We start from the raw sequence: 25199 nt of genomic DNA, 5'->3' as shown, positions 1-25199 counted from the left end.
CATAGCTCAAGAACAATAACTGAAATCAGGATTTAGGTTTCCGTGCTTCAAAGCACTTGCAATGTCAACAAGACTATCAAGAATTACAATATCTCGAGAAAGTTCAGAACACTTGCCTGATATTAGCTTACTATCCTGCACTTGCTTTCAATCACAATCGTCTTACTCCTCAACTACCTGTTTCCCTTTCCTACGCCTTGCCTCTTCTGCTCACATATCATAAGCATCTATCAATCATCAACTCACAGGATTCTATTCAACACATACTTCTATCTACCCTTCGTTTTACCCAAATCCGATTAACGGATTGAAATCTATGCAATAACCAATGAAACACCGAATATATAGACCGATAGTCAAACAACAGGTCACGTATAACACATAATACATCACGTAATCAATGACATATCATTTATAAAGAAGTCTCGGGTCATAAATATGCTTTCGGGTATTTAAAATGATTTTTTAAAACATTTTTTGGAATTAAAACGGGTCGTTGGATCAATTTCGGAATAATAAACAGGGTTCGGTTGGCCAATTCTGGCTTCGAAAAAATTTTAGAATAATTATCGAGCCTTGAAAATAATTTAGAATAATATTTTAAAGCTCGAAACTATTTTTCGGAATTTTTAAATCATTTTTAAATAATTAAATCTAATTAAATAATTAATTAAAAATCAATTAATAATTAATTAAATCAATTAATCAATTAATTTTCGAATTAATTGACTAATTAATCAATTAAAAATTTAACTAAAATTAATTAACTAATTAATTCAGATTTATTTGTGAATAAAAATAATTTTCGGAATTAAAATAAATTTTTTTTAAAATTTTCAGAAATTAAAAACGAATTTTTATAATAAAAATAAATAGGAAATATGATTTTTAAACAATTTTAAAACAGAAATCCAATTTTTGCAAAGTCTGGAAACTACAGGGACCAAACTGCATCGTTTTCAAAACTGCAGGGACCAAACTGCAATTTTGCAGTCCAGTCGCCGAAAAAAGTCGGGGGTGGCCGGAGAACACGTTCCCGGCGTCCTCACCCCACCAACACCTCCAGATCACATCTACAGGTTACCAGGAACACAACCATGTAATCAAAACAACCTAACAATCCCTGAGTTGGCCGGAATTTAACCGTGAAATTTTCCAGTTTCCGGCGAACATCGAAAAACTTCAAAACACAACTCCCTTCTCTACAGACCTCGTTGGTTCATGAGACTTATACGACTAGATTGCAAATTTCATAGAGAACACAACCCACTATAACACAACATCAATCTATCACAGGATAAGAAACCCCCAAATTTTAATTAAGAACATTCATACGGGTTATAAACCCTAATTTTAAAATTCGAAAATCAAACTCAAATTTGAACATGTTATTGAACTCCAAATCAGACGTATGACATATGAAAATTATCAGAAAAACAAGCTCTACAACATGCAATCATCAAATCATACAAACAATCATCCGAACAAAAATTCATATTTTTAATAAAATAAATTCGAAAATAAATAAATTTTTAGAAAAATAACCTTGATTCCTGCAGTGAAACAAAACTCAGAATCTGATAGAAGACTTCAAATTCTTCGTTTTGGTTACTCAAGCTTTGAAAACAGAGATCGGTAACGCCTTCGTTTTGCTGTTTGATTCTTAGAACAGTTTATGTAATTAGGGCTTTTCTCTGAAAATTATATAATTATCTGTCTGCAAATGATTTTAATACGAAATAAAATACGGTAAAATGCTATTTATAATTATGGAAAATTAGTATCCCGTTGAATCATTCCGGATATAAAACGGTACGTTTATTTGTAAAAACTGATCCAAAAGGTATCGGTTTTCGGGATAATTATCCAAATCAGTACAATTTGTACTGCGTCTTGGTCTCAGCGCCTGGTTACGTATTACGAAGTGATAATTGTGATAGTTTAATAAAAAACTCCCGTTTATCGAGAATACGGGTTTTATTGATTTACCGAAACGAATATTGTATCGAAAATGTTACGCCGGGACCCGCGCAGGACAAACCGTACGCCAGATCGAAAAAGTCGAAACATGGAAAATGCTCAGAATATTACAATTAGGTTAGGAAGGAGTTCTCGGAAGAGTTTCGGGTTCCAAAAACGTAACAACGGTTGACGTCGGTTGGTTCCCGTTTATATAAGATAGATTTTAATTACCCGGAAAAAGATTTTAGAAATTTCATATGATTCTTATAAATCCATAAATCAACATAAAAATAATTAGGAAGATATAACAATTATCTATATTTTATTTTGGACATATAAAAATTAAAATACTCAATTAATATTATTTTTGAATATTCAAGTACAGATAACACTTAACAATTAACTCACAGAATAGATACTGTGCACACATATTAATATCAAAAATAATTACACGATATATCCCGGATATTACATAGGATCTTGATTTGTTCGTTAATCAGAAGGTTCTGATACCAATTGTTAGGTCCCAATATGTTTGTAGAAGGGGGGTTGAATACAAACTATACTGTTTAATCGAATATAATGCGGAATAAAAAAGTGAAATAAAATTCAATTTAAATAAAACTATTATTAAACTTGAAAGGTGTTACAACAACGGTATCGTTTACAAGGGATTAATCTCAAATAAATTATTCCAAATCTTGAATAAATTTGACATGAACGTTTTCTATTTTTATGAATGACTAACTTCTGTGATGTTTCTTCATGTCTTGATTTTAATAACTTGATTTTTTTCAGATTAAATCCCTGTAATTAATTGATACCCTGACAAGATCTCTGTCATTTGATTAAATCCACAATCTTGATTTATATCACTGAGTCTTGATCAATTTCTTGAGCTTCTTCCAGTGAATTAATTTCTCAAGTCTGTAGATGAACAATGTTCCTTAATCCTTTGACATATGTTACTTTGAGATATCTGTTTGACGTTAGAACCACTATTTACTTGTTACATTCTTATTTGAGTTGAGTTAAATCCTCGAATAAACAAATAGGCTATGATATATGCCTTTCAGTCCTCCTTTAATCTTTATCCTTTTCTACGCGTATCGGGTCACGTTCAGCCTGACGGCCTGACGCTCAGCGTTTCGATTATGCTTCTCATTATCATTACCAATTGACACGTCACTTAGGACGAAATACTTTATTTAAACACTCCTTTCATTCAATCACACATAATTCACATTTTATATTCTTTATATCCTTATTAGGACGGGTTCCGTTCTACTCGACGGCCCGACACCACAGCTTAATTCCTAAGCTGACTCTTTAAATTGGAACGTTTTTATTTACGCTCCTATATTATAATATACAGAGAAGACAATTAATCAACACTTAGTCACATAAATATAATCACATTATATAAAACATACTCTATTGACTTAATTACGTCGCAAAATTCTCAGTCGTCACAATCTCTGTTCTTTTAAAGCCTTTTCAATGGAGCATTTTTCTTGGCCTTAACAACTGCTTCACGTTTCAACAGGATCTCCTTGACTTTAATTCTTTTTTCTTCTCATTCTTTCTTCACTAGGATATTTTAGTTCATACTCCTAAAGCAATAAAAATAAATAGACAAATGTGACTCTCAGGTTTAGTCAAATAGAAAAGATTAAATGCAATACGCAGGGGCGAACCAGGATTATAAACTTATTGGGGATGTAGTGATTTCTTTTTCCGCGTGATTCAATAAAAATTTATTTGAGTAAGCTAGCATATACATGTAAAACAAAAATCACATAGTTCAACTATACTGCTAATTTAAAATCCAACATATGCAAAAATAAGTAATAAAGATATTAGTTCATAATGACAAATTAAAGAAGATTTACTCACATCATTTGAGTTGTGCTCGATGATTTTTTTTAGCATAAAATTCATCTATCACTTTATCTGGATCAATTTCTTCAGCATACTCCCTCTCAATGTTGATAACCATAGTGTCTCTCAAAAACTCTTCCCCCATTTTATTTCGAAGATTAGTCTTACTAATTTTATGGTCGAAAAAACCCTTTCTGTAGTTGCTGTAGAAACAGGAAGTGTCAAAATAAGACAAATCAACCTATAAATCAAATTTTACTGTGATGCGTTTCCCGTATCAACTAGTTGTAGACATAATTCAGAAAGAGTAGATAAATCCTGAAATTTAGCATGACTAACCACATCAATCTTGTAATTATCAAGTTAAAGTTTAAGATGGTACATCTCTTGTTGTCCAAAATCAGCATGATAAAAGGTAGTAGCAAGTGCACAAATATGCTCAATGTCAAACAAGCTGAAATTGGTCTTCGGTTCCAAAGATGTGCTTAATCTCAAAAGTTGCACAACTTCATCATTGAACCTATAATGTAACTCTTCTAACTGAAAATCAATTACAGAATTAAATACATCATAATAATAATAATGCTCAATTGATTTATCATCTATTTCACGCCAAAATCTCAAACTTGAAAATATATCATGTATAACAGATATATGTTTCTGACTTGATGTCTTCATGTTAACCACGTTATCTACATAACGACTCTTCTTTTGCGCGTAAATACACACCATTATTGTCTTGTAACCATATCTATACTTAACATGTAATATCATCTACCACACGAGATTATTTCAATTCTTTTAACACACTCAAGGAATAGACCTCACACAAGAAGAGAATTTGTGTATATGATTTTGATTGAAAAGCCGTGTAAAGAACAACAGTGCAACAAAACAAGTGGAAGAATCCATAAGTCAATAATTTATGATTGTAAAAGGAAGAATAAGTGATAATTTAGATAAGAATGAGACAACCATATTTGTCTATCTATCTAGTACATTAATTTTATGCTTTACACACACCGACATGACATAATCCAAAAGAACATCAAAACTCTCATCTCTCAGAGATTGTAGTAATTCTTTTGTTGTTGCAACTAAATCCATGGCATTTAAGATATCAATTGATTTACTTTGTAAGGCTCAACAAAGTAAATCTATAAGACCCATGATCTTATGCATCAAATATAGCCCAAATAAAAAGTCAAATGATTTCAGTGCCTTTAAAGAACCTCTAGCTTCTCCGCGCACAGAGTTCGAAGAACTACTATAACTATTAATATTTTCCAACAAACTAATTATTAAACCAAATCAATCAAGATGTAAATACAATTAAAGTGAGAACTCCACCTTATAGATCCAGATCGCTGCAAATTCCCAATCTGATTAAGTCCCTTACCAGTCTCACGTTCTCCACTTGCCAAAAAATTGTCAACCTCTATTCCATGTGCAGTTTGTAACTCCAACAGGCATTTAGAAGAACCAGTAATAATATTTATAATATTATACAACATAGAAAAGAATTCACAAATAGAATCTTGTTTTTCAGCAGCCCCAACCAATGCTAGTTGTAAACAGTGAGCAAAACAATGTACATGATAAGCCTATGGGCAATCTTTAAGAAATAGAGCCTGTAAATCATTAAATGAACCACCATCATATCCCTGATCTCTCATATTATGAATGCTTAAGTTATTCCGTGTGTGAACACCAGATATTTCTTTCTTAAGAGCTAATGATGTTGTATCAACCACATTAACAATATCAAAAAAGCGCTCACGAATAATACCATGAACATCAACAAATCGAAGCACAATGTCAATAGCCATCTATTTTTTATGTGACGCATCTATTGATTCGTCAACTAAAATGCAAAATTTAGAATCTCCTACTTCATCACGGATTTTATTTCTTACTTTAGAAGCAAGGATGTGCAAAATATCTTTTTGTACCTTTAAAGAAGTATACATGGCATTTTTTGGTAGATTTTCCAAAACAACATTCGAAATATCAACACTTAGTCTACCAAAAACTTTTATCATCTCAATAAGATTACCTCTGTTACGAGAAGTTGATGATTCATTATGACCCCGTAATGCACATGCTTGCAATCTCAAGTATCGAACAGCCTCTATAGTAGCTCTCAAACGCAGTCTATTCTTCTTTACCTCCTCCAACAATTGACAATTTACGACCTTGTCAATATGTCTTGTACCATTGGTCAACCCATCAAGAGATGCTACTGCTTTTTTTATGAGGTGAATTACCTTTATCAATATGCACCAAGAAAGGACATCTCTTATTATCATTAACTCTTTTCCAATTCCTGAATCCATCAATAGTAAATGCATGTTGTGAAGATGAATCCTTTTTAAATAGAAAATACGGAAAACAGAATGTAGTATCTTTTGAAACTAAATACTCTGGCCAAGACCTGAGTTGAACCAAGATGCTTGAAATCAACGACGTTAATTTCCAAACTCAGTAGGTGGATATTGATCTTTGTGTAATTTAGGTTGACATGCCAAGTCTAATATATTCACGCCTAATGTCATCAAGTACATTAGGTGGATACTTCCAAATTGGATGACGAAGACCCGGATCGCGTTCAAGAGATGCAAGATCAATAGGACTAGTTACATTTGTAGGAGGAGCACTAGGAGTAACTGTAGTTGTGGTTATAGCAATATGAAGATCATGACTAGCAACATGTGCAACACTAACAGTAGCTGCAGGATCAATGGTAGTAGTAAGAGTAGTTGTAGCAGTAGTTGTGGGAGTAACAGTATGAGCAACACTAGAAGTAGTTGCAGGAGTAGTATTGGTAGTAAGAAAATAAGAAAACAATGTCTTTCTTTTTCGATCTTGATTCCTGTAACAAAAATAAAATTCTTTAATAGAATAGATTTACAATGTTTTTAATTTTAAAGAGCACGTAGAGACTAAAATATATAATTCCTTTTATTATATAATTTTTGGGTGTTAGCATCCTAGCAAATTTAAATTTCAAATGGCACTAATAATTAAAAGTATGTGGTAATCCGACGATTATCGCTCATTCTAAGTACCGGAACTTAATTTAAATTATTAAAAAAATGCATTAATATTAAAAGATTGACCTATTTAATCTAATTATGTATAACGTATTGACAATCAGTACTCATAATTAATTACTTACATTAAATTTATACCTTATATGATTATAAATAAAAATAGAAAATTAATTACTTACATTAAATTTATATCTTATATGATTATAAATTAAAATAGAACCTATATAGTATACATATAATATAAATAAACTAATCTACAAAAGTAAACAATAATATTAAACTTACATTGTGAATCAGGGAGTCAGGAACGAGAGCGACACAAATTGCTTTATAATTTTATAAAAGAATAGAGATTTGGTCTAGGGATTTATTTTTTCAATTGATAGCAGTGACAACTCAGTGACAACTGACAACATCATCTGTGTGTCTGTGTGCACCTCCCGTGCTTTTTTTATTTTGTTTTGTTTTTGGATCTAATGTTTAATGGGCTGTCCAACTCTACAAAGCTGGAGACATGAAAACTTATTGTGATGAATATATATTAATCGGGCTTCAATAAACTTTGTCTGGGCTGGATGTATAAAAGACTAGGAATAATACTAAAATTAAAATGGGCCATAAAAAATTGACCTGGGCTGGAGCCAACCCTAACCCAGCCCACGGTCTGCCACCGGCAATACGCATATTTTAGGAGTTGCAGGCCAATTATCTTATTTAAGTACCACGCAACAATCAGCTACAAAGTTAGCATGCATATCTAGGAACCTCAACATAGGGATTGCACACAAAAGTATACAATTTTTTTTCGTTGGCCGTGAGCACGTCACAGAAGAAGCTAAGTAATGAAATTAAAAAATTGTATGAATAAATCTATAATTAAGAGTGACTTGAAACCACCATTCTGAGTAATGCTAGAGGCAAAAAAAAAGTTACAAAACATTATCACAAAATGACATGGCATGGGTGATGTGACACAATGAAAAAGTTCAATTGGTCCTATTAATATTAATGTAAATGTAGGGGGTCCATTTATATTTAGCCAACCAACATGTGACATTTGGCATTTGTAACTATTTTAGTAACTCATTTTGTACCTCTAGTATTTTCCAAACAAGTATGTATCAAGCTATACAAATGAACATTATATATATGGTATTAATGCATAACCGGAAAAAACATAAATGAACTAATTTTACATTTTCATCATGAACCTGCGCAATCTTTGGGAGCTGCAACACACAAAGACAAGATGCCGAATATACAAAGAAATCAGAGAACTCAATCATAACACATATCCCTCTCTTAATTTCAGACTGCTTAAAGGTAAAATGTATTAGCAATTTTTAAACCTTATTCATTTAAACTTTAAAGTTACAATAGTGGTCAAGAAAATAAGCAACTTTGTTCAATGGGGACAACACAACACATCATAATACGACTATATTAATTATAATAAAAATTGCAGAGCAGTTAAGATGTAATCATTACCTCTATAGAAGCATCATATGTAAGAAATTGAGGAACATGCGAGCCAAGTAGGAGTTCTGACTCCGACTTTTTTCTTGAATTTATAATTCACTATCTCTAATTTGAACATGATCATCTCTAACCTATGAAAATCAACAGATCAACATTAATACAAAGTGGAAGAACAGAGGATGATACAAAGAAGCTCTAATTGAACATTTAAATACATATAATATAAGACGAAAGAGAGTTTATCGAACTAATACGGAGTTTAAAAATGAAAAATGTGTTTGAACCCAAATTTTTTCTCAAACCCTAATTGAATCACAATCCTCTACTCAAACCATAATTAAACTCGAAACCTTTACAAACAACCCAAATCTGTGATACGATCATTGAAGAAGACACCAATCAGGAGAGGACAAGTGGAGTTGAGTTGGCAGTGGAGGGATCCCAACTACCACAAATCATAGCTCAGTCACTCTAATTTTATTTATCATTTCTCATTTGTGTAATAGTGGGCAAGGTCTGACTATATATGCCAAAATATGTACTGCATGGGACAGCTTATGAATTACATTGTCTTTTCTTTCCTATTCTCTCTCTACATTTCATTCACAGATCTGTAATATTGTTCATTCTCTCGAGACAGCTCTTCTTTTCAAGGCTTGTCTCCTGATTTGAACTGGAATTCACCTTCATTCTTATTGTTAGAATCTGGTAGTTGCATTATATATATTATAATAAGCATCATTGGTATCAGAGCTCAGTCGATTCTCGGCCAAAAATGGTGGTTTCTAGGACAAACAAAAGCGCAGACGGAGATGACCCAGCGATTGACTCTCATCGTCTCGAAATGATTCTCAAAACCTTGCTGGATGAACAAAGTGCTCGGCTCAGCACAACTTATCAGGCTCAAGGTGCAACGATTGCTGAAAATGCCAAAGCCATATCAGATCTTAATGAGATGATAGTGGGTGTCTCTATACAGCTTAACAACCTCATGGGGGATAAAGGCAAAGGTGTCGATGACTTCAATCTCACCGGAACATCGTCTGATTCTCACCATCGAAGCACTTCAACCAAAACCCCATACTCCCACTATTCTGCTCGCCTCACAAAGATAGATTTTCCCAGATTCGACGGAACAGAGTTGAAATCATGGTTATATAAATGTGTACAGTTCTTTGAGTTGGATGGAGTGAATGACCCAGAAAGGGTGAAGTTGGCAGCCATTCATATGGAAGGGAAGGCTCTTCTCTGGCACCAGACTTACATCAAAAGGCTGGGGTGTGTGTTGCCTTCATGGACTCAGTATGTCCAAGATATAACAGCCAGGTTTGGGGAACTCTATGACGATCCTATGGCAGATCTAAAAGCTTTGAGCCAGAAAGGAACAGTGCAAGATTACCACGGCAGCTTCGATGCATTAGCAAGCCGGCTCAATCTTCCTGAAGAATATTTACTCAGTTGCTATGTGGGGGCCTAGAGGAAGAAATACAACTAGCTGTCAGGATGTTTAATCCCAGGTCGGTACAACAGGCTCTATGCCTAGCCAAGCTTCAAGAGGCCAGTGTAAAAGCAAGAAAAGCTAAAACCTTACCAAAAGCTGCTCTTCTTCCCACCCCATCAACACCCAGAAACCCTATGAACTCTAACATATTTTTGAAACCCAACACCTACCACAAAATCCCAAACACAAACACCCAAAACCCTACCCAAAACCCCACTCGAAAAACACTCACCTCAGATGAATTTAATGAAAAACGTGCAAAGGGCATTTGCTTTTGGTGCGATGCAAAGTATGAACCAGGTCACCGATGCAGGGGAAAGAAACCACACCTGTATCATATAGAAGTAGAGGAGACGGATGATGTCGAAGAGGCTAAAACAGTAGTTGAGCAGGTGGCTGAGAATGCTGAAGAGTTGCAGTGTGCCCAGATTTCAGTACAAGCTATGGAGGGTATAAATGCATTTCAAACGATGCGAGTCGAAGGGCATCATGGGAAAAAGAACCTCCAGCTACTATTAGACACGGGTAGCAAACATAACTTCATTGATTCGACAAAGGCACTAAAAATGGACTGCAAAATCGAGGATATACCACCAATGTGGGTGAAAGTCGCAGATGGAGGTCAGCTGAAATGCCACACTATGATCAGGGGATTTACATGGAAAATGCAGGGGGTTGAATTTTCTGCAGATGTGATTCTATTACCCTTGTGTGGAAGTGATTTGGTGTTGGGAATATAGTGGTTCTCTTCTCTTGGACCCGTACTTTGGGATTTTAAAAATCTGGCAATGGAGTTTCAATATGGTGAAAGAAAGGTCAAGTTGAGAGGGGCTACAGGCAAGAAACTCAAAGGGCTACAATCAGCAAAACTCAACAAACTGATCTCTCATAATGGGGAGATTTCAATACTGCAGTTGATTCCTAAGGATGCCTATCTCAAAACAGGTATACCGAGTAACTCAAACCCTTCTTTAACTGCTTTACTTGACTCATATGATACTGTGTTTCAAGACCCCGTATCCTTGCCTCCCGTGAGACCTGGAATTGATCACCAGATTCCCCTAAAGGAAGGGACAAACCCGATCAATTTACGCCCTTATAGATACCCAGCCTTTCAAAAGAATGTCATAGAAGAAATGATTGAAGAACTGTTGGCACAGGGGGTAATTCGACCGAGCAACAGCCCGTTTGCAGCTCCGGTAGTCTTGGTGAAGAAAAAGAATGGGAGGTGGTGAATGTGTATCGATTATAGGAACCTTAATAAGGCCACTATAAAAGATAAATTCCCCATCCCTATCATTGAGGAATTACTGGACGAGCTTAAAGGCACTAGGTTCTTCTCCAAAATTGATCTAAAATCGGGTTATCATCAAATTCGTATGGATCCATTGGACATTCAAAAACCGGCCTTCAAGACCCATTTCGGCCACTTTGAATATTTAGTAATGCCATTCGGCCTTACTAACGCTCCCTCAACATTCCAATCCTTGATGAACTCGATTTTTAAACCATTGTTAAGAAGGTGTGTCTTGGTCTTCTTTGATGATATATTGGTGTATAGCCCAAGTTGGGAGGCTCACCTTGAACACCTTAACGAAGTGCTGAGGTTGATGCAGTTGAACAGCCTCCATGCAAATCTAAAGAAGTGCTCCTTTGGCACGACGCAGATCCATTATCTTGGCCACATCATTTCTGAGAAGGGGGTAGAAACAGAGCCCGATAAGGTCAAGAGCATCTTGGAATGGCCCAAACCTGCCAATTTAAAACAGCTGAGGGGTTTTTTGGGGTTAACTGGTTACTATCGCAGGTTTATCAAAAACTATGGCACGATTTGCAGACCCCTGACACAGTTACTTAAGAAAGATGCCTTCCACTGGGGTGAAGCAGCCAGTGCGGCGTTCGAGCAATTGAAAGTGACTATGACGACTCCACCAGTCCTGGCACTTCCTGACTTTAACAAATCGTTTATTATTAAGACAGACGCCTCGGGACAAGGCATGGGCGTAGTCCTTATGCAAGGGGGGCATCCAATAGCATTTGTAAGCAAAGCATTTTCGGAGAAAACTATGCAACTCTCAGCCTACGAACGAGAATTAATGGCAGTGGTTTTAGCCGTCAAAAAGTGGCAACATTATTTGATGTCAAATCCCTTCACCATCAAGACTGACCAGCAGAGCTTGAAGTACATACTGGAGAGCAAATTGAACACGCCATTTCAGCAAAAATGGCTTTCGAAACTTGCCGGATTTGATTATGTGATCGAATACAAAAGTGGGGTGGAAAATAAGGTAGCTGATGCCTTGTCTCGCACTCCCAGCTCACAAGTGTTTGCAATTATGATGACAAACATTCACTCGTCATTATTGGAAGAGATACAGGGCACCTGGCAGAACGACCCCAATATCCAGCAGCTACTAGTGTCCCCGCAATCAACACCAGCTGCAAACTCAAAGTACACATGGAACGGTAGCCAACTGAGGAGAAATGGTAGGCTGGTGATTGGCAACAGCAGCACAGTGAAGCAAAAAATATTGGAATGGATGCATAATTCGAAAGAGGGAGGCCACTCAGGTGTTGAGGCTACCTACAGGAAGGCCAAAACATTATTTTACTGGAGGGGTTTAAAAAGAGCAGTTGCAAATCATGTGAGCCAATGTGCAATTTGCCAGAAATGTAAGTATGATCATGCAGCATATCCCGGCCTCCTCCAGCCACTTCCAATACCCAACACCATTTGGGAAGCCATCACTATGGACTTCATAGAAGGACTACCAAAATCTCGGGGCAAAGAGGTGATCCTTGTAATCATTGATCGATTGAGCAAGTATGCTCATTTCATTCCATTGGCCCATCCCTATACAGCTCTCCAAGTTGCTCAGGTCTTTCTCGACAATATCTACAAATTACACGGCTTTCCGGCTACAATTGTAACCGACAGGGATAAGGTGTTTGTTAGTCAATTCTGGAGGGAATTTATCAAATTACAAGGTGTTAGGCACAATCTCTCCACAGCGTACCACCCTCAAACCGATGGCCAATCAGAAGTTCTCAATAGGTGCTTGGAATCTTATCTTCGCTGTATGTGCTTCGAGAACCCCAAGGAATGGGCGAGTTGGCTACCTCTAGCTGAATTTTGCTATAACACTACTTATCATACCGCCACGAAAATGACTCCGTTTGAAGTGGTATATGGGCAACCACCACCAATCCATAGGCCTTACATCTCAGGGTCGTGCCTAGTTGAAACTGTGGACAGAAGCTTACAACAAAGGGAGAAAACATTGGCAATGCTGAAGGAGAATTTGCACAAGGCCCAGAACAGAATGGTATAGTTGGCCAACCGAAAGCGATCCGAAAGAGAATTTGAAGTCAATGATTGGGTCTATTTGAAGCTCAAACCATATCGACAACAATCAGTTGAAAATCGAGGACATCCTAAACTAGCAGCCAAGTACTATGGCCCCTACCAAATCATAAAGAAAATTGGCAAGGTTGCATACACATTGAAGTTACCAGCTACGGCAAAGATTCACCCAACCTTTCACGTATCACTGCTAAAACAACATCAGGGTCCCATACCCGTTCAGGAAGCAGCAGCACCACCTCAGTGGTGTGATGAATCTACTGTTATTAAGTTCCCAGCTGCAGTGGTGGACATCCGGACTGTCAAGAAACAAAATCATGCTGAGGTGCAATGGCTAGTCCAGTGGGAGCAGTCAACAAGGGAGGAAGCAACATGGGAAAGTGCTAAAACAATCATGCAACATTTTCCACACTTTGATCCTTGGGGTCAAAGATCCATTCGAGGAGGGAGTATTGATACGATCATTGAAGAAGACACCAATCAGGAGAGGACAAGTGGAGCTGAGTTGGCAGTGGAGGGATCCCAACTACCACAAATCATAGCTCAGTCACTCTAATTTTATTTATCATTTCTCATTTGTGTAATAGTGGGCAAGGTCTGACTATATATGCCAAAATATGTACTGCATGGGACAACTTATGAATTACATTGTCTTTTCTTTCCTATTCTCTCTCTACATTTCATTCACAGATCTGTAATATTGTTCATTCTCTCGAGACAGCTCTTCTTTTCATGGCTTGTCTCCTGATTTGAACTGGAATTCACCTTCATTCTTATTGTTAGAATCTGGTAGTTTCATTATATATATATTATAATAAGCATCAATCTGTTGCTCGGTAGTGTTGCTTGATGGTGTTAGAGAGCTCGACTGTAATGGTTTAATAGAGTAAGACCGGGAGAGAGAGTGGGGGAGAGAGAGAGTGAGGGAGATGAGAGAAGAGAGAAAAAAGCGAGAGTGATAAACTAGTTTGTAATTCATCTCCCTCTTTCTTTTTGTCCCAAAATTTTATTTCTCGCTCCGTCCCAATTTTGGCCCAACACAATTAGAAAAAATGTTAAAAGTAACAATTTTTTGGTGCAAATGGTTGAAAATACCCATTCTGGAAGTGGATGGCTGAAAATACCGTTTTGGATACGCATTTGCCATTTGGGTATCCTATTTTGTACTAGATACGCATTTGTCAAATGAGTATCCAATTTATTTTTTTTATTTTTTTTAAGATATGCATTTGGCAAATGCGTATCCCAATGGTAATACCCAAACTACAAATGCGTATCTTTAGTAATTTTCTTGGATACCCAATTTTCAAATGCGTATTACACTTACCCAATTACAAAATGCGTAACCAAAACGGTATTTTCAGCCATGTGTTTTAAAAATGGGTATTTTCAGCCATTGCACCCAAAAAATGGGTATTTTTAAACATCACCCACACAGTTACACAAGCTCATCACAAACTATACCTTTTATTTGATTTTTTAATATTATAATATTTTTTAAACTGTACTATTATTTTAATTTAATTTGGAATCAAAAAATTTACACGACTTTATTTTCTATAAAAAATTAGTAATTACAATAAAAAAATATTTTTTAAATTGCACACATCATAATTATTCCAATTAATTATTTAATTTAATTTATTTGTAATAATTTAAAACTATTATAAGATGTTTTTCTATAAATAAATAATTTAGTAATTTTAATTAAAATTATTTAAAATAATAATTAAGTAAAATATATTAATTTTATATTCAAATAAAATGTTATATTCTTTATAAAATATAAATAATTATACATTTTATCTATTTCTACTTTCTAAGATAATTTCATAGATTATTTTTTTCAAATCAATTGATTTTAAAGATAAATTCAATTTTGGATTAATTGTTTTTTCAAAAAAGTTATTGATAATATATGAAAACACGATACTATGTGTTATTTTGAGGAACACCTCCTGTAGCCATAATAACGTATATCTATACCTATTGTAATACCAAAATAAATGTGTTGGGTGATATGGCTGAAATTTCATATATATTGCAATACAACACCCATGCTCAGAAGTTAGAATAGGCCATCTGTGACCTATGTGATTTTGACATGTATTTCTGAAATCACGCTAATATAATTTCCTATTCAAGCTAAAGAATCATTTGTATATGTGATTTGAACCTGATTAGTGATTAATGATAAAAAGGAGAAACTTTGGTACATTTTTATTTAAAAATAAAGTTAATTGGGTTAAAGTTCATAATCAAATGATTCATAAACACACAAAATAAAACATTAGATCGATATTTTAAACCACTTATTTGTAAAACATTTTTTTCTTACAAAACAATTATTGTATATTATATAAAAATATATAACAAATTTTTTGTAATACCACTTGCAACGCGTTTAAGTTATGCGTGTGTAACGTTTAAGACACGATTTTCAATTTATAATATTAATTGTCATATAATTACTTGCTCGATAACGTTGTCATAAATATCTTTTCTAAAATAATTTTAAAGGTGTGACAATTGATTAGGATTGTAAGAAACATATTTGTCTCTATAAATAAGTATACGTATGTGAATAATAAAATTCCATAATTATAGAATTTATAGAATTTGTGTGGTGATGCATGCCATAATGCCATGAATAAAGCAGCGGAACCCCAATATTTAGAGAAAAGGTCCCTTGTGAGGAAAATAGCACAGTTGGATGAAGAAGAAGAAGAAAAGAAGCCACGGGTAGAACGTGAGAAACAACCGCAAGTCATAAAAAATCAAAACACGGGTTTTGAGAAGAAGCCAAAGAAAAGGGTTATCAAGGCAAGTGAGAGGTTCAGATCATGTTTGGACTGGGACAAATCTGATGATACTTCTTCTATACATATTAATTCTAATCCCCGTATGGCTCGCCTCCTTTTCGGTCATGGCTCATGTGCTGGGATACACATTCACCTGGAGGAGCAGAACAAGGACCTTCACTACTTCAAAAAGGTTTTGCACGATATGACTCCCAAGACTGGCGAATTTTTAAAGAGGATTTTAATATTTCTTACAACGCTTCTCCAGTACCTCACCGTCACCGGTAATACCCGTAAATTTTGTGTTCGCCATCTTTTTTACTTAATTAGTTAATCATGTGTTTTTATATATTTAATAGAACCGTAAATTTTGTGTTGCAGTTTTTTTACTTAATTTATTAATCATGTAATTTTTAATATTTAATAGAAAATTATCTGTTACGTTTAAGTGATTAAGATTAAGCTGGGGTTTGATGGCTGATCTATTTTGCTGCTTCGCGCACCTTCTGCTATTTCTAAAAGCATTACTTGCCTGCTTTCCAAAAAGCGGCTTTGTAATTAAAAGCACTGTTACAAAAAACTGCTTTTAAATTAACCATACACTTCTCATACCTGCTTTTCAGGAGTTGGACAAGATTTGTTACTCACAGATTTGTACTTCATGCGTTTTTTAGATGATGTTTTGACGTTTTCACGTGTTTCGACCAAATAGTTAAAATATATATATTTTTTATTTTTTTTAATAGAAAAATATGTTATTTATTTTTATTCACGATTTGTTTTACAAATAACATTTTTAGCTATCCGGTCAATTCACATTAAAATACGTACAAAAGTCAAAGTGTCATCTAAAAAGATCGAGAGAGTATAATTAAACTTTTTTAAATTAATAGGGTTGAAATCGATAAAAAATATTACTTTATTGAGTTTATTAATTTATCGGGAGTAAAAATACACTGTGTTCATTATGTTGGGAGCAGTAAAAAAAATATTATTTTGACGAAATTATTACTTTAACGATTATTATTTAATCGGGGTTCAACTGTATCATTTTTTAGTAAAATATTACGGTACGCAAATTGGGTCTCAAAATGATTCCCAAATTGACACATGACATTCCTTAATTGGTTATTATGCAACTAAAAAAGATATACCCCGTTTATTCACAATCAAACCGCCAAGTAAAATAGTCCATATTGCCACGTCACACAAATCAGTTGAGATTTTTTTGATATTAAATTTGGGAACTCTATCACTTCCGCTTTTATACGTCACTCAGATGGTTTAAAGTTTTTTTTGGATTTTGAAAATCATGGGATATGTAATTTTAAAAAAATCATTTAAAATCTGATGGTATTTAACAGGGATTGAAAAAAATCTTTTAAAATCTACGTATTTATTTAGTTTTTTAAAAGTCTATTAAAATCCGTATTCAATTTGGATTTTAAAAAATCCTTCAAGGTCCATGGATTTTTTTGTATTTTATAAAATTGTAGATTTTGATGGATTTGCTAGTGTATTTTATATTTTCAGAATTCTTAGTAAAATCCAAGAAATTTTGATTGATTTGTAGAAATCATTGCTCAAGTGAACAAGACTCGACGAGATTTATGTAACTCCTTAGTTTTGATGATCACAACACAGCAAGCCATCATGTTGTTATTTGAGAATGGTTGCAGGTTATAACAGCTTATTATCAGTGTTGTTTAAGTATCATGACAGCAAGCTATCATTAGACAGTGATATATTTCAGCAAGTTATGATCAACAGTGTCAGAATAACAGCAAGCCAAGATGCACAGTCCAGATTCAACAAGGAAGTCAAATTTCATGGAGATTTTATAGGATCTTCATATATATCAGTTGTAAGGACTTCTCTAATATAATATACGTGCATGATATATATAGAGCTCTTTTATAAAATATTTTAATCATTCAAATTGATTTCCTAAAGAATAGGAGTTTGTTTCTCTTTCAAACTCTTTCTTCTATCTTCTGATTAAAATGTTTTATCCTCTACTAAATAGAAGAGATATTTTCTGAACGTTGGACTTCTGTATTTCTTTCAATCTAACATACACATGAACGTTGGAAAACCATCCCAACGATCTTACACGGTAGGATTGGATTCTAGCCGTTGTAATTTGTTGAGGCTGTTTTCAAATGTTAATGTATGGTTATATATATATGTGGTTTCTTGCAGTTTTTAAAAAGGACGACTTGGCAAGCAAGAACACATACAACTCCTGATCTTTATTGATTTCAAAATACTCTCGAGCTCCTAATTATATACACGTATTTTATTGAAGAGAATCTATAGTTTGAGTTGTAAACTTTATCATTGATTTGTATTGTTCAAATTGTATTGGTTAGTTGTTGGATAAGTTGGCTAAGGGAAACAAGGGTTTAGTGGTACTTGCTAGAGGAGTTTGTACTACGGGGTAGTATAGTACTTAGAAAGCAGGTTCTTAAACAGGGTTTCAGCAAGCCATTATCAGCAGCTGGGATAAAGGGAGATATATTGTTGTATCTTGTAGTTGTAACCTTCATTGATCAATAATATATTCTCTTACCAAGTTGGTAAGGGACCAGGACGTAGACCATAGGGGCTTAGGGGTCGAACATGGCTAAAATTCTTGTGTGTTCTATTTACTTTCCTGCACATTATTTTCTGCATTGCATTTAGTCATCTCAGCTTACTATCATTGTCAGATCATAGTTTAGTTGATAAAATCTCAGTAAGCTATTATCGGGTAAAATTTAAAAGTAATCCTAATTAATCATAATCACCTATTCACCCCCCCCCCCCCTCTAGGTGTAATTTCAGTTGGTATCAGAGCTTTGGTATACTAATCTTTCTGTAACAGGAATAGTATTCGATCGAAATGGCTGACAAATATCCCGAAGGAACCTCAGATTACCGAGCACCTCTCTTGCTCGGTACAGAAAACTATAACTGGTGGAAAGGTCGCATGGAAGTGTATCTATCCAGGGAGCCACTAGCTTTGAGAGTTGTTCAGAAGGCTCCTTTTGAGTTCAAGGACAAAGAAGGCAAAGTGAAAGACGTTGATGATCTCACAGAGGCTGAACTAATCAAATACAGCTTCAATGGAAAGGCTAGGAATTCTCTCATGAATGGGTTATGTCCTAGTGAATGTGATAAAGTCTCTTCATGCAAATCAGCTAAAGAGATATGGGATACTCTGGAATTGTATCACGAAGGATCCAAGAGCTTAAAGAAGGTGAAATTGAGCAAACTAATGAATGAGTTTGGAAACTTCAAGCTTCAAGACGGAGAAACTATTCGAGAAAGTCAAGCTAGATTCCAGATAAATCTGAATGCCTTAAAGCAGCTTGACAAACATATCCCACAAGAAGAAATCAACATGATTATACTTAGTGCTGTGCCATTTATCTATGAACCAAAGGTAACAGCTCTAGAATCCTCTCCAACTATAGATACTATGGATCAATTGGCTGTTTTTGCAGAATTGGAACAATTTGAAAGCTAAATCAAGGAAAGCCAATCAAGTTCTATGCAAGCTCCAGTTGCTCAAATGAAGCAATTAGCTCTTTACACTAATGATAGCTTACTGGAATCTGAAGATGAGTCAGACGAAGAACTAGCTTTAATATCCAGGAAGATCAGTTGGATGATCGAGAAGAAGAACAAGCTGAAAAGAGATAAAGGCAGATTTTCTAACAACAAGAAGCCCAACAAGGATTCTAAAGATCAGACATGCTTTGAATGTGGAAAGTCAGGCCATTATAAGCGGGACTGCTACAAATTGAAGTCAAAACAGCAAACTGTCTTCAAGGATAAGAAGAAAGCTAAAGCTCTAATGACTTGGAGTGATGATGACTCGGTTTCCAGTGATGATTCAAGTGGAGACATGGTCAATCTTGCCCTAGTTGGACTTGATGATGATTCTGTTCGAGGAAATTCAGAAAGTGGATACCTAGAAAGTGATTCAGAAGAAGATCAGAGTGAGGTAAACTCTTGTAAATATAATTTATCTTCTAAAAATATTGTTTTGGAACCACTAACTATGCAGGAATGTGAGAATGTATCTATGGGAGAATATTATTCTCTTGAAGCTGAAAATAGCAAGCTAAAAGAGAAGAATAATTATCTCAAGACTATGGTTCAAGATTTGATGAGCAAAGTGGATACTTGGATTGATAAGAAGGTACCTACACAAGCTGACAATGAGGCTGAAATCAAGGATCTTCAAGCTAAAGTTAGTCATGTGGAAAACTTCAACAAAATTCTCCTCAAAAGAAACAAGACTCAATTAATGGAGATCACAGAGTTAAAGAAGGAGATTGAAGCAAGGGATGAATGTTTGGAGCTGTTCAAACTCAGAGAATCAATAGATGCAACACCTTCAAAACAAGCAGAAGAACCATCTCAGCAAGCTGAAATCATAAGTCATCAAGCTGAAAAGATTGATCTGCTCACAAAGGAAGTTGAGGATCTGAAAAAGGGCATGGGATCGTTTGTTCAAGGAGAAGAAAGTTTCAAATCAATGATGAACAACACAAATATTCCATTGGACAGAGAAGGAATTGGAATGAATGCAAACAAGAAGGACAAAGCTCTAAGATATGAAGGAAAACATGGCATACCCTATGATTATGATATGCCTTGGAAGATATGCAACAGATGTGGAAAGAAAGGGCATCTTGAAAAACATTGCAAAGTTCAGAATGGACAAAAAACATACCATGGAGGAAACAAACAGAAAACAGCTTACTATGGTCACAATGGCAGAACAAAGACTGCTTATTATCATCAGGCTGGCAGAGTTAAATCACCTAGATTTATCCAAAAATGGATAAAGAAATCTGATTTACATGTTTTATATATTTTATCTGCTAACCATGTCGGACCCAACAAACTTTGAGTACCAAAATGTTGAGTTGTTTTATTTGTTTTGTAGATGTGTCTTGCCGCTCGAGTCAAATCAACTCAATGGATTTTAGATAACGGACGTACTAAACATATGAGTGGAGACAAAGCACAATTCTTGAGTCTTCAGATGAAAAAGGGTGGAAGAGTGACTATTGGCGATATCAAAACTCTTCAAATCCTTGGAAAAGGTAAAATAGGTAATAAACACATTTCAATTGATAAAGTTCAATATGTTAAAGGCCTTAAATATAATCTGCTTAGCATAAGTCAGTTATATGATGATGGTCATACTGTTAACTTTGGTATTGCTAAGTGTATTATTACTATTGGTACTAACAAAGTCCCCCTAGTTGCTAGAAGGGAAGGAAATATATATATTTTGGACTTTGAGTTGCAGAAAACAGCTTGTTGTCATGCTGCAATAGACACTGATCCTTATGTTTGGCATAGAAGATTGGGTCATGCTCACATGGACTTGCTTAACAAGCTTTCAAAGAAGAAGCTAGTCAGAGGTTTACCCAAAATCAAGTATGTCAAGACTAAGGTGTGTTCGGCATGCCAATTAGGCAAGCAAATTAGAAGTACTCACAAAGCAAAGAAAATGGTATCTACTTCTAAACCCTTAGAACTTTTACATTTAGACTTATTTGGTCCAGAAGCTTATAAAAGTATAGGAGGTAAGCAATATGGTTTTGTAATTATTGATGATTATTCTCATTTTGCATGGGTATTGTTTCTTATAACTAAAGATGCTGCTTTTAATGAGTTTGAGAAACTAATTAAATTACTTGAGAATAAGCTCAATACAAAGCTTGTAGGAATAAGGAGTGATCGAGGTGGTAAATTCCAAAAAAACTTTGTTACTTATTGTGAAGAAAGAGGAATATCACATGAATTTTCGGCTCCAAGGACTCCACAACAAAATGGTGTGGTGGAACACAAGAATAGGTCACTGCAAGAGACAATAAGGACTTTGTTGCAAGAAAGCAAGTTACCTAGAAGTTTTTGGGCAGAAGCAGTCAACACAACATGCTATGTTCTGAATAGAGTATTGATAAGACCTATTTTGGACAAGACTCCATATGAATTGCTCAAGAAAAAGAGGCCCAACATCAGTTACTTCAGAATCTTTGGCTCAAAGTGTTTTGTGCTCAAGACAATTGGAAATGATGGTAAATTCGATGTTAAATCTTATGAAGCTATTTTTCTTGGTTATTCTATGAATAGTAAAACCTATAGAGTTTATAATTTGTCTAAGCATATTGTTGAGGAATCTATAGATGTTACTTTTCAAGAACCTAACAATGATCTTCCAAGAGACGAGGAAGATGATGCAGGTGAAGCTGGACAACATCAAGCTGAAACAGAGAAGGCTTCTCCAAAACAGCAAGCTGAAATAGAGACTGATTCTGGAAAACAGCAAGCTGAAATTGAAACTGCCTCAGGAAATCAGCAAGCAGAACCTTCTACTCCAGTTGATGATGCAATTGTAAAGATGGCAAATATGACTCTTGATGGTCCTAGAGGAAATAGAGCAAATGATAAAATACCAATCTATGATGGTGAAGACTTAGCTCCTCCATCTAAGATAAGGAAGACCTCATATGAAGATATTGCAAAGCATTCATTGCCAAAAGCTACACGGACAGTGAAGAATCACCCTCCAGAACAGGTTATTGGTGATATTTCTGATGGTCTCAAGACAAGAAAAGGCACTGCAAATTTTTGTGCTTATGCTCCATTTTTAGCTCAAGAGGAACCCAAGAATGTCAAAGAATCACTTGAAGATGAAAATTGGATCACGGCTATGCAAGAAGAACTCAATCAATTCGAACGATGTGATGTTTGGAAACTGGTCAAGCCACCAAAGGGTGCTTCAATCATTGGTACAAAATGGATTTTCAAGAATAAAGTGGATGAATTTGGTACTGTTACTCGAAATAAAGCAAGGCTCGTGGCACAAGGGTACAACCAACAAGAAGGCATTGACTTTGATCAAACTTATGCTCCAGTAGCTAGATTGGAATCAATTAGGATGCTTCTTGCTTATGCATGCTCCAAGAAGATCAAGCTACATCAAATGGACGTCAAAAGTGCTTTTCTTAATGGATTTCTGGAAGAGGAAGTTTATGTTAAGCAACCCCCTGGTTTTGAACATGAACAACATCCGGACTATGTTTACAAGCTCAAGAAGGCATTATATGGCTTAAAGCAAGCACCAAGGGCTTGGTACAAGAGGCTTAGTAAGTTTTTGATCAAAAATGGCTTAAATGGCTTCATTCGAGGTAAAATTGATCCTACTTTATTTACCAAGCAAAATGGTAATGATATTTTGATTGTCCAGATATATGTAGATGATATAATCTTTGGATCCACTAATGATTCTATGTGTGAGTGGTTTTCTAAGTGTATGAGCAGTGAATTTGACATGAGCATGATGGGTGAGCTCAATTATTTCTTGGGGCTCCAAATTAAACAATCTAAAGATGGAATTTATGTGCATCAATAAAATATGTCAAGAATTTGCTGACCAGATTTGGTTTTGACAATGTCAAGCCGAAATCTACACCAATGAATCAAAACAGCAAGCTGACATCGGATGAAAAAGGTAAAGATGTTGATATCAAGAAGTATAGAGGTATGATTGGTAGTCTTTTATATCTTACTGCTTCTCGGCCAGATATTATGTATAGTGTATGTGTTTGTGCTCGTTTTCATTCTAAACCTAAGGAATCACACTTAAATGCAGTTAAAAGAATATTTCGATATTTAAGTGGGACTATTAATCTTGGGTTATTTTATCCTATTACAAGCACATTTGATCTTATGGGGTATAGTGATGCTGACTATGCAGGTTGTCAAACTGATAGAAAGAGCACAAGTGGTGTTTGTACATATTTAGGACAAAGTCTCGTATCTTGGCAGAGTAAGAAACAAACTTCAGTTGCATTATCCACAGCAGAAGGTGAGTATTTGGCAGCTAGTAGCTGTTGCTCTCAAATTTTGTGGATGATTCAGACTCTACGAGATTTTGGAATCAAGTGTGGCAAAGTTCCAATCTATTGTGACAACACTAGCACCATCAACATATCAAAAAATCCGGTTAATCACTCAAGAACAAAGCATATTGATGTTCGTCACCATTTCTTGAGAGATAATGCTGCCAAAGGTAAGATTGAATTAGTTTTTGTACCTACTGAATATCAATTGGCAGATATCTTTACAAAACCCCTTGGAGAAGCAAGATTTTCTACCATTCGAAGGGAACTTAGCATGTGCAATGTATAATGGCAAGCTATCATTAGATATTTGGTAATGTTGGCTTACAATCATTTTTCATGTTAGCTTACTATGATGGGTTATTTAAATGACATTTTTGTGTTTATTTTTTTAAATTATGATATTATCTGTTTAATTATGTTTAAATATTAGCAGGATTTGCTGATCTAATTGTTAAATGCTTAAAGTGCTAATTGTGGTGTTTTAGATAGATTTAAGATGTTATTTTGATAAGTGTTAGAATTAGGATAATTATTATTTGTTTTTAAATCTTATCCTAAATTCTTCCCTAAAAAGGCTATCAAAAACACGGGTTAGGGTTTCACTTTTTATTTTACTGCCGCTCAGTTATTTTTCTACTTACCGTCTTCTCTCCAACATCATCGCAATTTGATCTCATCATGGTTCGAGCAACAAGGAAATCAGGTCTTCTCGCCAATCGTTCTGTCTCTAAACAAGATAACACTGTGGTTGATTTGGGAAATGAAAGTGCCGATGAAGTGTCTCAAACTCCTAATTCCAAGAAGCTCAAGATCACTCTATCATTTGACTCTCCGGATTTGGAACAGAGGTTCACTGAGAATGCATTGGATTCTCGTCCCATTCTTCCTGGTATTCCAGTCGTCGGTAAGCTTCTTCAACAATCTGGTGCTTTAACTTTGTTTAAGACTGTTGGTATGGATAATTTTGTGCTTGAATTACCGAAAGTTTATTACCCTGATTTAGTTCGTGAATTTTATGCAAATTTGCATGAGGATAAGTTTGGTAATTGTGTGTCCACAGTTCGTGATAAGTGCATTCGATTGAACCCTCCTTTTCTTAGCTCATTAATTAAGTTTGAGAATCCAATTGAGATTGAGGTTTTTACTGGAAAGGGTTATGTTGTGTTACCTGATTTTTCTATAATGGATCAATTTAAGTTGCTGTTAGGGTCTGATAGCAATATGGAAGAAAATCCCCAACCT

The 25199-nt window shown here is 35.0% G+C and overlaps 1 protein-coding gene across 1 annotated transcript; it reads right to left on the bottom strand.

The window, feature by feature from the left end:
- Nucleotides 1-5447: 5447 nt before the first annotated feature.
- Nucleotides 5448-6179, bottom strand: LOC141713984 (uncharacterized). Its single transcript, XM_074517535.1, has 2 exons — nt 5796-6179; nt 5448-5672 (listed from the first exon to the last, which is right to left on the bottom strand). Exons 1-2 carry the CDS (start codon nt 6177-6179, stop codon nt 5448-5450), a joined length of 609 nt encoding a protein of 202 aa, XP_074373636.1.
- Nucleotides 6180-25199: the final 19020 nt, after the last annotated feature.

This window comes from Apium graveolens, chromosome 3 (assembly GCF_009905375.1).
Source record: "Apium graveolens cultivar Ventura chromosome 3, ASM990537v1, whole genome shotgun sequence".
NCBI classification, from domain to species: Eukaryota; Viridiplantae; Streptophyta; class Magnoliopsida; order Apiales; family Apiaceae; genus Apium; species Apium graveolens.
Note: the sequence above shows the minus strand (reverse complement) of the source record. Positions and strands in the feature narration are given on the sequence as shown.